The 12,329-nt window shown below is 40.7% G+C and overlaps 1 protein-coding gene across 2 annotated transcripts in view; it reads left to right on the top strand.

The window, feature by feature from the left end:
• F8 (coagulation factor VIII) overlaps window positions 1-12,329 on the top strand; it is a 110,574-nt gene that overhangs the window by 23,831 nt on the left and 74,414 nt on the right. For both annotated transcript variants that reach the window (XR_004539557.1, XM_033945649.1), the window contains exon 2: window positions 10,694-10,815. Coding sequence is in view for 1 of the 2 variants with exons in the window: in XM_033945649.1 (XP_033801540.1) it covers window positions 10,694-10,815 (122 nt within the window). In the remaining variant the exon portion in view is untranslated. The remainder of the gene's footprint in view (window positions 1-10,693; window positions 10,816-12,329) is intronic.

Here is a 12,329-nt window from a genome sequence, read left to right as displayed (position 1 = left end):
ATTTTCAAAACAAAAAAAATTTTGGACGTATTTTTTGAAAATGTGTCCTAGGCTGCTTTTTACTTTGGATGACTTGTGACTTAGACGAAAACAGACTTAGATGTCCCTTTCGATTATGCCCTCCACGTGGTTTACATTTAGGTGCTCAAGCATTTTTCCCTGTCTGTTTTGGTGGGCTCACACTCTATCTAATGTACCTGGGACAATGAGGGGATTAAGTGGCTTGCCCAGGGTCACAAGGAGAAGCACAGGATTTGAACCCACAACCTCAGGGTGCTGAGGCTGTAGTTCTAACCACTGTGCCACACACTCCCCTGATTTGACTTGGTATCTTAATATTTTATATTGGGGGAATGTTAATGACGTTGTCCAGTTATGTCTTGGTATATGTGGAAATCGCAGGGAAATAAGATTTTTTTAATATGATATGTAAACCTCATAGTTGTATGCAGTATATAAATTTTTAAATAAATAAATTGTTTGGTCATCCAGTACAATAAGCATAAGAAGAAAGAGATAACATAACTATCCTTTATTTATTTTAAAATTTATAGTCCGCATTTCCAACAATTCTATGTGGATAACACAAATAATAAAATCACAAATAACATAATACATTCCATAAACAAGTCAATAACAAAACAATAAACATTAAAATATAATTCACTGGAGCTAATAGCAACATGCTCTCTCACTAGTAAAACGCTCCAGAGTCACTAAAAAATATATAAAAGCGAAATTTAACTCACAGAGCTACCTAGAAATTCATGAATATTATATCTTCTGACTGATGCCAAGCAAAAAAATGAGTAAATACACCTACTCATCTTGCAAATGTTCATGCAAACAATACAGTTTTTAACCCCTTCTTGAACACACTCGAGGCTTGCCTTAATTCTGAGGGCAACATGTTCCAACAAATTGGCCCCTGCACCCATAACATAGTTTTACAATACCCAGACAACCTCACTACACTCAAAGAAGGCCCATCCAAACACTGCTTATCCATAGATCGTAGGTTCCTCCTTGGCTGATAAAAATGAAGCCATGATTGCAACACCATAGAGGACAATCATCATTCAAAAGCCTATAGATTACTATCAAGATGAGAGAGAAGCCAAAATGATCAGGACACTGAAGCTCAGGGTGCCTCCAGGAATTAGGAAACCTCCCTAGCCATTCACAAGGAGAGCCTGTACTTATAAAAATGAAAAAGGAATCCCAAAGGCTTGTGCTTGTGTTGCAACACCATCCTTTCCTCTGTGTCCATACCGATTCATTGGATATCAGCTTAAAGTCCTACAGCCAAATGGTCCTGAAAAGCTTTATTCCATTCACATCTCAGTAGTTCCCTAAAGTGGACCCTCTTTTTCCAGTCAGGACATGGGAGGGGGCTATGCCTGCCTTTTCAGACACGGCATCTACCCAGAGCAAATCATATAAATCCAAAATATTCTTACCTGTTTCTAGAGGTGTTTGATCTCTGCTGACCATATAACTCGCAACATGTTCTTGGTTCAAAGCCTAGATTTCATATACACCAAATCCAGGGCTCTTTTCTCTTTACAGTAGAGCATTCTTTTTTCTCAAAAGGCATTAAGCTATATATCCTGTTGAGTTTTAAGAGCAATTGTTATAAACAACCTAAGATATTACTTATATTTTTTGCCTAATTATATAGTTTGCCTCAAAGACAAGGAAAATGGTTCCTGAATGATGATTTACGTAAGTGAGCATGTATTGTATGCACATCTGCCTAGAAGTGGACCAAAGAGGGAACTCAACACTAACTAACTCTATTCTATACAGCCAGCCTGCTGTGGTGACCACTGGAATAAATCTGTGTAAAGCTGTGATTTGCAGAGTTAAATATAGGCAAAGTCAATTTGGCAATGATCTGCCCAAGATAATCATTGCTTTATGACTTTGGATGAAGATATTCTATTAGTAGTATGGTAGAGTATATTTGAGTATATTCGTCTTCTTGATAATACTCCTGAAGTAATCAAGATGTTATCATTGCAACAACATACCTGTTGTTCCTTCCACAATTATTTTGATGTGATAGGAATCTCTGCACTGTCCTAAAATGAGAGCTTTAAAAATTGATTTGCATATACTTCTTCTGGGGGGGACACTATCCCCTAGTGCTTTTCTTCTTTACGCTAAAAGTCATCTGGAGAATTCCTTCTCATATCACACTTTTATAAAACAAGTCAGGATTTCCCTTCACATTTATCGTCATACTCCCAGATCAAAATGTGATGTATCTTTTCAGTACTAAACAGTACCACAGAATACGGAATGTTTGGGGTTTAGTAGTTCATTTAATAAAGTGTGAAGCCCATTGACTACATTTGTTACCTCACAATAAGGGGCATATATCTCTCCTAGATTTCCTTACACATCCAGGTTGGGTGGGTGGGGGGAGGGAAATGTATTTTGGGGATTAAAATTACTTAATTATAATATTGTAATCACATCATATGTCATATTGTATTAATAATTGAGAGGAGGGTGGGAGAAAATGATTGTTTTATGTATTATTTGTGTAGTTAATAGTGCGTTTTATGCTGTATTTTATGTTCAATTAATTGTATTGCACTGTCAAAGTTTGAAAATCAATAAAGATTTAAAAAAAAAACAAAAAACAGCACCACAGAACTCACTGGAAATAAAATATCTGTTAGGAACATATTCAGTCTGTTGGCAAATGCTGGCAGAGTATAAGGACCTTTAAATAAATCTTTTTAGATGTGGGTTCTTAAATTTTTCACGCTATCTTCCTTTGTTCTTTCTAATTAAAAATAAAACTTAAGGGTTTTTTTACCTTTGTGCTGGGCTATTATGTTAGCTTCTTCCAAGGAATTGAGCTGTTGTTCACAGAAGTATAAAAAACACACGCACAAAACAATCTGCTCCCACATCAGACATTTTTTTTAAAAAAGGGAGATTATTACATGAAACAGAAAGGTACTTACAGTAGCCATGCAAGGCAATCAGAACAGAAATAGGAAGAAGAAACTGGTACAAATTCTTACCAGTAGGAGAAGGAGGAAGGCAGATGACCTATCAGTAAAGACATTGTTCTGCCACCTACAGCACACTTGGATTCCAAGAAGTCAGGAAAGGGGTGGCCATGCCTAAACCACACAGCACTGCCAAGTTGTTGTTTTTTTTCTTTCTTCTTTTCTAGAAAGCATGTCGCATTGTAAATGAAATAAAAAGAAATGCTTCAAATAAACATTCAAAGAAAAAACGGTTTTGAACCATAATGATGCACTCTCAGTGCAACAAACCAAATTAAAATATATTTTTTTTTTCTAAAAGGAGCCCAATCAGTATGCACATGAACTGACATGCTCTGCCAGATATGTTTGCTTCCACAGTGCATACATGCAAGAGCTGATCTTAGGTAGTCTGGATACATTCATGGAGTATGTATATCTCATCTGCTGTAAAAGGATTAAATAAGAACATAATAGCCTTACTGGATCAGATCACTGGTCCATCTAGCCCAGTATCCCGTCTTTGCGGAGGCCAATCCAAGTCATAAGTACCTGGCAAAAAACCCAAATAGTAGCAGCATTCCATGCTACCGTCCCATGTCTGTATCAGCAGCAGCCTATGGACTTTTCCTCCAGGAATTTGTCCAAACCTTTTTTTAAACCCAGCTACATTAATTGCTCTTACCATATCTTCTGGCAACACTTTCCAGAGCTTAACTATTCTCTGAGTGAAAAAATATTTCCTCCTATTGGTTTTAAAGTGGCCACTGACAACAGCGCCATATATAAAATCCAAGCCTAATCTCCAAGCAACTTACAATAAAAGATAATACAATATCAAAAAATGTTTAAACCGGGGCGGTACTTGGAGAGACCTCCCAGGAAAGAGACTAGGGAGTTCTGATCGACAAGTCGATGAAGCCGTCCACGCAATGTACAGCGGCGGCGAAAAGGGTGAACAGAATGCTAGGAATGATAAAGAAGGGGATCACAAACAGATCATGGCCGCTGTACTGGGCCATGGTGCACCCTCACCTGGAGTACTGCGTCCAGCACTGGTCGCTGTACATGAAGAAGGATATGGTACTACTTGAAAGGGTCCAGAGAAGAGCAACTAAGATGATTAAGGGGCTGGAGAAGTTGCCGTACAGCGAAAGATTAGAGAAACTGGACCTCTTCTCCCTCGAACAGAGGAGATTGAGAGGGGACATGATCGAAACATAGTAGATAAGGACAGGTTGTTCACCCTCTCCAGAGGGCCGTCGCGTGAGCGGACTGCTGGGCACGATTGACCACTGGTCTGACCCAGCAGCGGCAATTCTTATGTTCTTATAATCATAATATCCACCCTATTTAATCAAAGAAATTTCTAAAATAACCATGTTTTTATCGCTCCTAAAAATCCCGCTATTAGACAAGTTATTTCACTGGGCAGAGAATTCCAAAACTCCTCCTGTCCTGTCCTGCTGCTTCTTGGATCTGCTCACCTCCTTCTTGCTTTTTTACTTTCACAGCTATCGCACAAACTCCCTACTACTCCAGCCACTGCAAAGAGTACCACAAAGTACTAGGGTTACCAGAGATCTGGATTTCCCCAGACATGTCCTCTTTTTGAGGACTCCTTCGGGCATCCGGGCAGATTTTTCAATTTACCACTTTTGTCTGGTTTTCACCATTTCAGGGGGTGGCAACGGCGGCAGTGATAACCTTGGAAAAAGAAATCATCCCGGTCGGGGTTGGCGTCGTGCTCCGGAGCTCCTACCTCTTCCAGTAGCCTTCCCATCTGACCCTCTCCCTTACACTCTTTGTTTCAATTTCCTGACTCGCAAAGGGAAGGCCCTGATGAGTTGCTGAAGAGGGCCACGGGGTAGGGGGTGTGGCCAGGTGAAGGTAGAAGGGAGAGGGCCAGATGCAGGACTCGTGGGTGAGGGAGGAGAATGAGAGAGAGAAAGAGAGAGGGGAGGGAAACGAGGAAAGATGCTGGCTACAGGGTACAGTAATAACAGAAGAGGGAGGGATAAGCTGAAATGGAGACAGTGAGATAGTGAAGGGGCATGCAGGAACTACAGTGTTCTCCCCAGAAAATTTTTCCAGCTGGGTGGCATGAAAAAGTAGCCGGGTGGGGCGGGATGGGGAAATTTGGTGGTGGGGAAAATTAAATGTGCACTATTTTTATTAGTTAATTATTATTAATTATTTTCCAATGCTCAGATATTGTTGGCTGTTTTCTTTTAGCCTCTTGATCACAATTTAGGGGAAGCCCTAAAATTTGCAATTTTTTCCCATATTGGCGGGCAGGCTCTGCCCCTAACTCCAGCAAATACTGAGGGAGAAGTGTACTATGGGATGTATACTAGCTTGTCCGGGTGATTTGCTGCTCTTTAGCTTGTCAAATTGCCTCATTACCTCTTCCAGGTTTTCAGAGTTTTGTTTCAGTTCCTATGACTCATCCCTTCATGCAACAGGCTGAAAAGCTTTACCCTGGGAGATAAGAGATTCCGTTTTCCAACTCTACACTCCACTACTTATACTTTCTTTGCACATCCACCTCAAATACCCTCTCCTTTCCCACAGCACTCTCCTAAATACCCTCCTTAGACATAACCCATCTACATCTACCAACTCACATCCTGCTGCATACCTGGACACACTAGCACCTTTTTTGTCTTTAACACATACCTAGCCCATCTCAAAAAAACTCCACTATACTGCTGCCCCAGAAACCCAACGTATAAACAAGAACAGCCATATTAGGTCAAACCAATGGCCCATCTAGCCCGGTATACTTTTCCCAACAGTGGCCAATCCAGATCACAAGTACCTGGTAGAAACCCATATAGCAGCAACATTCTATGCTACCGATCCAAGGGCAAGCAGTGGCTTCTCCCAGGTCTGTCTCTATAGCAGACTATGGACTTTTCCTCCAGGAACTTGTCCAAACCTTTTCTAAACCCATCTACGTTAACTGCTGTTAACACATCCTCTGACAATGAATTCCAGAGCTTAATTATTCTTTGAGTGAAAAACATATTTCCTCTTATTTGTTTTAAAAGTATTTCCATCCATGTCCCCTCCTCTCCCTGTGGGCCTAGCATCCATGTCCCTTCCTCTCCCCCCCCCCTCCTGCGGTCTAGCATCTATGTCCCCACCACTCCTCCATGCAGATCTGGCCTCTCTCCTATCGATACCCGCCTCCCCCCCTCCACCATGAGAGCTGACATAACTGAGGGCTTCCCAAGGCAGCAGTAAAGGTAGTGGCCAGCCGGCAGAGGCAGTGCTGTGAAGTGGCTGCTTGCGGCTGCCTGGTCTTCCTTCTGCCACTTCACCCATCTACAAGAAGTGACGCAGCAGAGGGAAGGCCCTGGTGGGGCTGGTTGCAAACAGCCTGGTCATAGCGTTGCCTCTGCCAGCTGACCACCACCACTGCTGCTTCTTTAGGAGGCTCGCAGGTATGTCAGCTCTCGGGGAGGGGGATTCAGTCGGTCAGTCGAAGAGTTGGTCAGGGCAGAACAGAAGGTCTGTGCAGAATTCTATGCAAAAGGGGAATTCTGTGCAAATTTTGCGCTGTGCAGTTGCACAGAATTCCACTAGGAGTATTCTTTGAACCTTTTCTAATTACGCTTTATCTTTATTGAGATAGGACAACCAGGACCAAAACGCAATACTCAAGGTGAGGTTACACCATACAGCAGTACAGAGACCTTATAATATTCTCTGTCTTATGTGCCATCCCTTTCCAAAGTAGTACATAGCATCCTAGCTGCCCCATTTCACAAACTAACCCACATACATTATCCTAAATACCCTCTACACATGCTCCTGCTCCAGATTCCCATATCCAAGTTCCATACATACTCTCACACCCTTCCCTCTCTAAAGCATTGAAAACAGGACAATCTTCACTCTATAACAAGCAATATGGTACTATAAGGGCCCCATCTTAATTTTAGCCCTAGATGCTCATTTAATTATAGCAGTAAAAACTCATTTTCTAGTAACTAGAAAACTCAGCACATGCAAAGAAGTCAACATTGACAGGACTCCACAAGCAAAACTTAAACAAAAGAAACAGTGGCTTCAGTATGGTAGAAAATTAAATCATTCCCAAACATTTCTTTTGTGAGTTCAAGTTGCCAATCCAAACCTAAAAAATGGGTTCTTGACAGTTTGTTCAACCCATGCTAAGGCATCATGAACACAAACATGAAGTTAAGAGACCTTATTCTCAGGTTCATCGCTTCCAGGGCCGCCGAAAAATGCGCCTGCGGACGGTCCACTGACTTGGAAGGCACACTTACAGTTTAACTTATTTTCTCTACCAGGAGCCAGGGACAAGTCTCGGGAAAGACAACGCAACTCCATCTTCCCCTGTTGAAGTGGTTTTGCTCGGAGCGCCCACATAATCCAAAACCAGACAAAAGCAAACGAATTATACATAAACAATAGATAAAACCCAAACATATTGACAAATTAAAAAACTAAAAAAGCCTAAAATACAAACTGTGCCAGTATGTAGTGCCACGAGAATGTATAATAAAAAATGGGGAGTTAGCAAAGCGAAACTGAATGTGTCAAAGGCTAGCCTAGAAGAAAACACCTAAAAGTGAACAATGAGGTTGGCCTCTCTTAGGGACCATGGCCAGACTGCCAAGACTAGGGAGGGTACTAGATAACTATAGATAAGACTGCAAAAACGTAAAATCAAACATCTATACTAAAAGAAAATATTAAAAAAAATGAACCAGTTGGGCTCAAAATAAAACAGCTAGGCTAAAAATGAAAAATATAAATAAAAAAGCGAGAAATGTAAATAAAAATAAAGACCGCCAGATCTCTTATGGTGAGACACCAGAGAAATCAGTCAAGAAGGGTTAAGAAAGCTAGCTTGAGAAACCATACATCAGAGGAAAAGTGCATTGAAAAAACTGGTTAAAACGCGAAAAGCTCAAAACAAGATGCCGGTCTAAAATCAGAAGCGCGGAGTGGCAAAGGCTAACGGACCGCCAAAGGGAAGCAAAATGAACAAAGCCTCAACTACCGAAAAACCAAAATTATAAACAAATTATGAACAGGAGAAACTCCAACAAGCACGGAGGAACAAGGTCTACAAAAACCCCCAAATATAAATGCATTAAGAAAAGTACAGTACCTACTAAATATAGTACTGACAGCAGTTCTGAGTGAATGGAAGACGCTGCCGGAAAGTAAAAGTATAAAATAACAGGTGGATGAATGTCATTGGTCCTAACACGTGAACTGCTTTCTAAGGGTGAACGGAGTGAAAAACCAATAACTAAAGAAAGCCTAAAGATCGTGGGAAGAAACGTAAGGGGCACTGAATGAGGATATGAGGATGAATCTCATTGGTCTAAAATCTTGAACTTACTGAAAGAGCCTTTGAAGATAATGTATATGAATTAGAATATTATCTTCAATGGCTCTCTCAGTATGTTCAAGTACTTTCTTCTATTTCTATGTTATATCATTTATTGGTTCAAGTCCAAAATGCTACTATTTTACCCAATACTTATCACCTTAAGATCTCGACCTCTCTTTGGTAATTCTTATTACCCAACATTTATCACCTTAAGATCTCGACAACTCTTTGGTTCTTCTTAAGTAAATATTATGACATCGCTTATGCTATTCCTATTTGGTACTTCTTAAGTAAATATTATGACATTGCTTATGCTATTCCTACAAACTTTTAATGTAATTCTTGATAACTTGATGTAATCCGCCTTGAACCGCAAGGCATTGGCGGAATAGAAATCACTAATGTAATGTAATGTTCTTATTTTCTGGCCGTCTCCCTTGCTGCAGTCGTCTGCGGGCGGTGTCGGCTCCTCGTGCGCTATCTGCAGCTGATTCAGAAGCCTTCTCTCTGACATTGTGACGTCAGAGGGAACGCTTCTGAATCAGCCGCAGATAGCGCACGAGGAGCCGACACCGCCCGCAGACGACTGCAGCAAGGGAGACGGCCAGAAAACTGCCCGCTGGAGGGAGGGAGAAGCTGGGCCGCCTAAAACAACTTGTTGGGCCTCAGGTTGGACACCCCTGGAGTAGGGGCAGGGAAGAGGATTGGCGCCCGGCTAAAACACACTAGGGAGAACACTGAACTATAAGGATGAGTTTACAGAGGGAGGCAAGCTGAAAGAGGCTAGACTGGCACACAGAGGGGGATAATACTGAAATAAAGGGTTGATGGGGATGCAGATGGGGCAGTGCTGAAAAGGGGACAGGAGATAGGGACACAGAGAGGGAGCAATGCTGAAAGAGGGTAGTGCTGAAAAAAGAGAGGTGAAATAGAGACACAGAGAAGCAATGCTGAAAAAAGGGGGGTAGATTCTCTTGCAGAGCTTAAATTGTAGGTCAGGACCACAAGTGGGATCACAAAATCCACATTTGAGGTCATAAGACAGGTGGGCTCTACATTGGTGCATCATTATTCTGGTCACTTTATTTGACTGCTATCATGTGGTCATGGCCAGAAAAAGATTGATAAGCATACTGTGGGGCTCATTTTCAAAACAGAAAAATGTCCAAAATATGGCACAAAGCAACAGATGAATATGTTCTTTTGTCTTTGAAAAACATCCAAATCACTATTTTTATGACTTTTTCAATACATATTGCCCCTTCATATGGTCTTTGGGTTCATTGGTCATTGGGTTCATGCTCTATGAAAGCTTCCTAAAGAAACAAACACCACCAGAGTGGAGGAACAGAGGAACCACTACAAAATCACAGAGTAGAGAGGAGTACCGTTGTATGAGGGTCTTCCAACAAAACACTTGTATAGTCATGAGGTTATCAATAAATGTGTTTATTAGAAAAACACAGCTGGTGACATGACACTGGGCCATGTTTCAGTGTAGTTGCCTGCCTCAGGGGTCTGCTGATGTGCAAACTAATAGCTAATTCTTTTTTTTTCATACAGTATATAATAGAAACATAAGGGAAAACAATGCAAATGTCATGCCATCCTTTCACAAGTAGATGTTAGTAACAGGTTTATTTGTGGAATTCTGGAATTGTGAATAACAAGAGCTGTGTATTAAGCTCCTAATATCTCAGAAAAGTGTGCAGTATAGCATACTAATTGGGGAAGGATGGCATGGCTGTTTTCCCTTATGTTTCTATTATAAAAAAAAAAGAAGAATTTATTGATAACCTCGTGACTACGTGCATGATTTGTTGGAAGACCCATCTACAACCCTACTCTTCTCTACTCCCTGTGAAGGATTCCTCCCAGTCTATGCAAATTCTCAAAGTATTTTAATATTTTGCAGTACACCCAGCTTCTTTTATAATGCCAGCAATTTGAACATAAGAACATAAGAATTGCCGCTGCTGGGTCAGACCAGTAGTCCATCCTGCCCAGAGGTGCTTACGCGGCAGCCCTCAGGTCAAAGACCAGTGCTCTAAATGAGTCCAGCCTCACCTGCATATGACCCAGTTTAGCGGGAACTTGTCCAACTTTGTCTTGAAAACTTGGAGGGTGTTTTCCTCTATAATAGACTCCGGAAGAGCGTTCCAGTTGAATAAGATACAATTACATCTATATTGAAGATTCCTGCAAAATGTTGGATTTTCAATGCACATAATTCCACATTTAAAACAAAAATCTCACTAAAGTGGAATCAGTAAAATTAATTCATATCACTTTTTTTCCCTCCATTTAGAATGCAAGGATCCCAAGGACAAAATCCCACCTCTGGCAACCGGACTCGGTACAAGAAGGCCATGTATATGGAATACACAGATGCTTCTTTCAAACAAGCCAAGCCAGGGCCAGCCTGGATGGGTAATACTATGCTTGACCAATTGTTGCCTACAGTATGGGGCATGAAAGCCTGTGCTCTGCAGAATTTCGAAGCACACATGCTTCGATATCTAGCGATATTTAGCCCTCTGTATTTTTTCTTATCTTGAGTAATATTCAGGCTTCCTTGAATATTTAGCATAACAGTTCAGCATATCTTCTACTGGAAGCTGAGAAGCCTGTAAATCAGTTTGCTTACACAGTTTTGAAATGGGGCATCTTTTGTGCATAACCTTATAGTCTTACAACTTCTAGAAGAGGAAACAAAAAGCAGAAATACATTTTTGCAAGTAAAACACTTCCCATAAAGCAACATGAGATTTTTGCCTGATCTTTAACTGCAGCAGCTCTTTCAGGCAACATTCCTCAGCCAGGGGCCACAGAAAATTATGGTCCACTTTTATCAAGCCAAGTTAGGGTTTTTATATCATCAGCTGCTTCTTCGGAGCTTATACTGCAGCGGCCGGTGATAAAAAAATCCTAACATGGCTTGATAAAAGGGGCCTATACTTGGTGCAACTGTTCTGAAAAAGATCTGCTCTCTTCTGCTAATCAGGGAGGAAAACTGAATTACATACACCTACGTAAAATATAAGTGGAGAAAAAGAACTTAACACCCAAAAGGACCAACCAAACTGTCAGAGCAAGTTCTTAAACAAGTACTAGCGAGTACATTGGTTAAACTGTAGTCATAGGTCAGAAAAAAAAATTCCACTTGGTACAGGCAGCATTCAGATCCACCCAGAATAACAGGTTGCAGAGAAATATGATAAATCCACAGTCGCTCAAAACTTGGCAGCAGTCAAGAAAAAAATTCAGTAACAGCCATTTAACTCACGCTGACCACATAGACACAGCACCGAAGTTAACTGCATCATTCCCTATTTATTTCTAAGTCGGACTACTGTAATCTTGTGTACAGTATACAGAGATTCCCACTGCAAATATTAGACAATTACAAACATTACAAAATACCGCACTTTGATTACTGGGTAATGGTAGGAAATATGACCATATTACCCCCTTTAAAAAAGAAAATTCCATTAGTTGCCCATTTCATATAACTTGAAATTTAAGATTTGGATATTAACTCGAACCCCCTCTTTTACAAAGGTGCCCTAAGCTTTATAGTCCGCGGTAAATATTATCACGCGCTAAATGCTAACGCTCACATGGTATCCTATGGATGCGTTAGCAGTTAGTGCATGTGTTGATTCACCACACGCTAAATCTGCGCTAAAACGCTTAGCGCGCCTTTGTAAAAGAGGCCCTAAGACATACTATATTTGTCTGCTGTATTTACTTCCCTTAACTACACCATCTAGGATTCTGAGATCATTACTAGATCATAGATTGGTAGTGCCCTCTTTAAAATGGGCAAGATGGAATTTGCTTTCAAATTGTATTCATAAAGGTGATTAATAAATCTCAATGAATAAATAAATTTAAATCTTTTTTAAAAATTTGTTTAAAGGCGCCTTTGATGTTGACTTAGA

This window comes from Geotrypetes seraphini, chromosome 5 (genome assembly GCF_902459505.1).
Source record: "Geotrypetes seraphini chromosome 5, aGeoSer1.1, whole genome shotgun sequence".
Taxonomy (NCBI): domain Eukaryota; kingdom Metazoa; phylum Chordata; class Amphibia; order Gymnophiona; family Dermophiidae; genus Geotrypetes; species Geotrypetes seraphini.
Note: the sequence above shows the minus strand (reverse complement) of the source record. Positions and strands in the feature narration are given on the sequence as shown.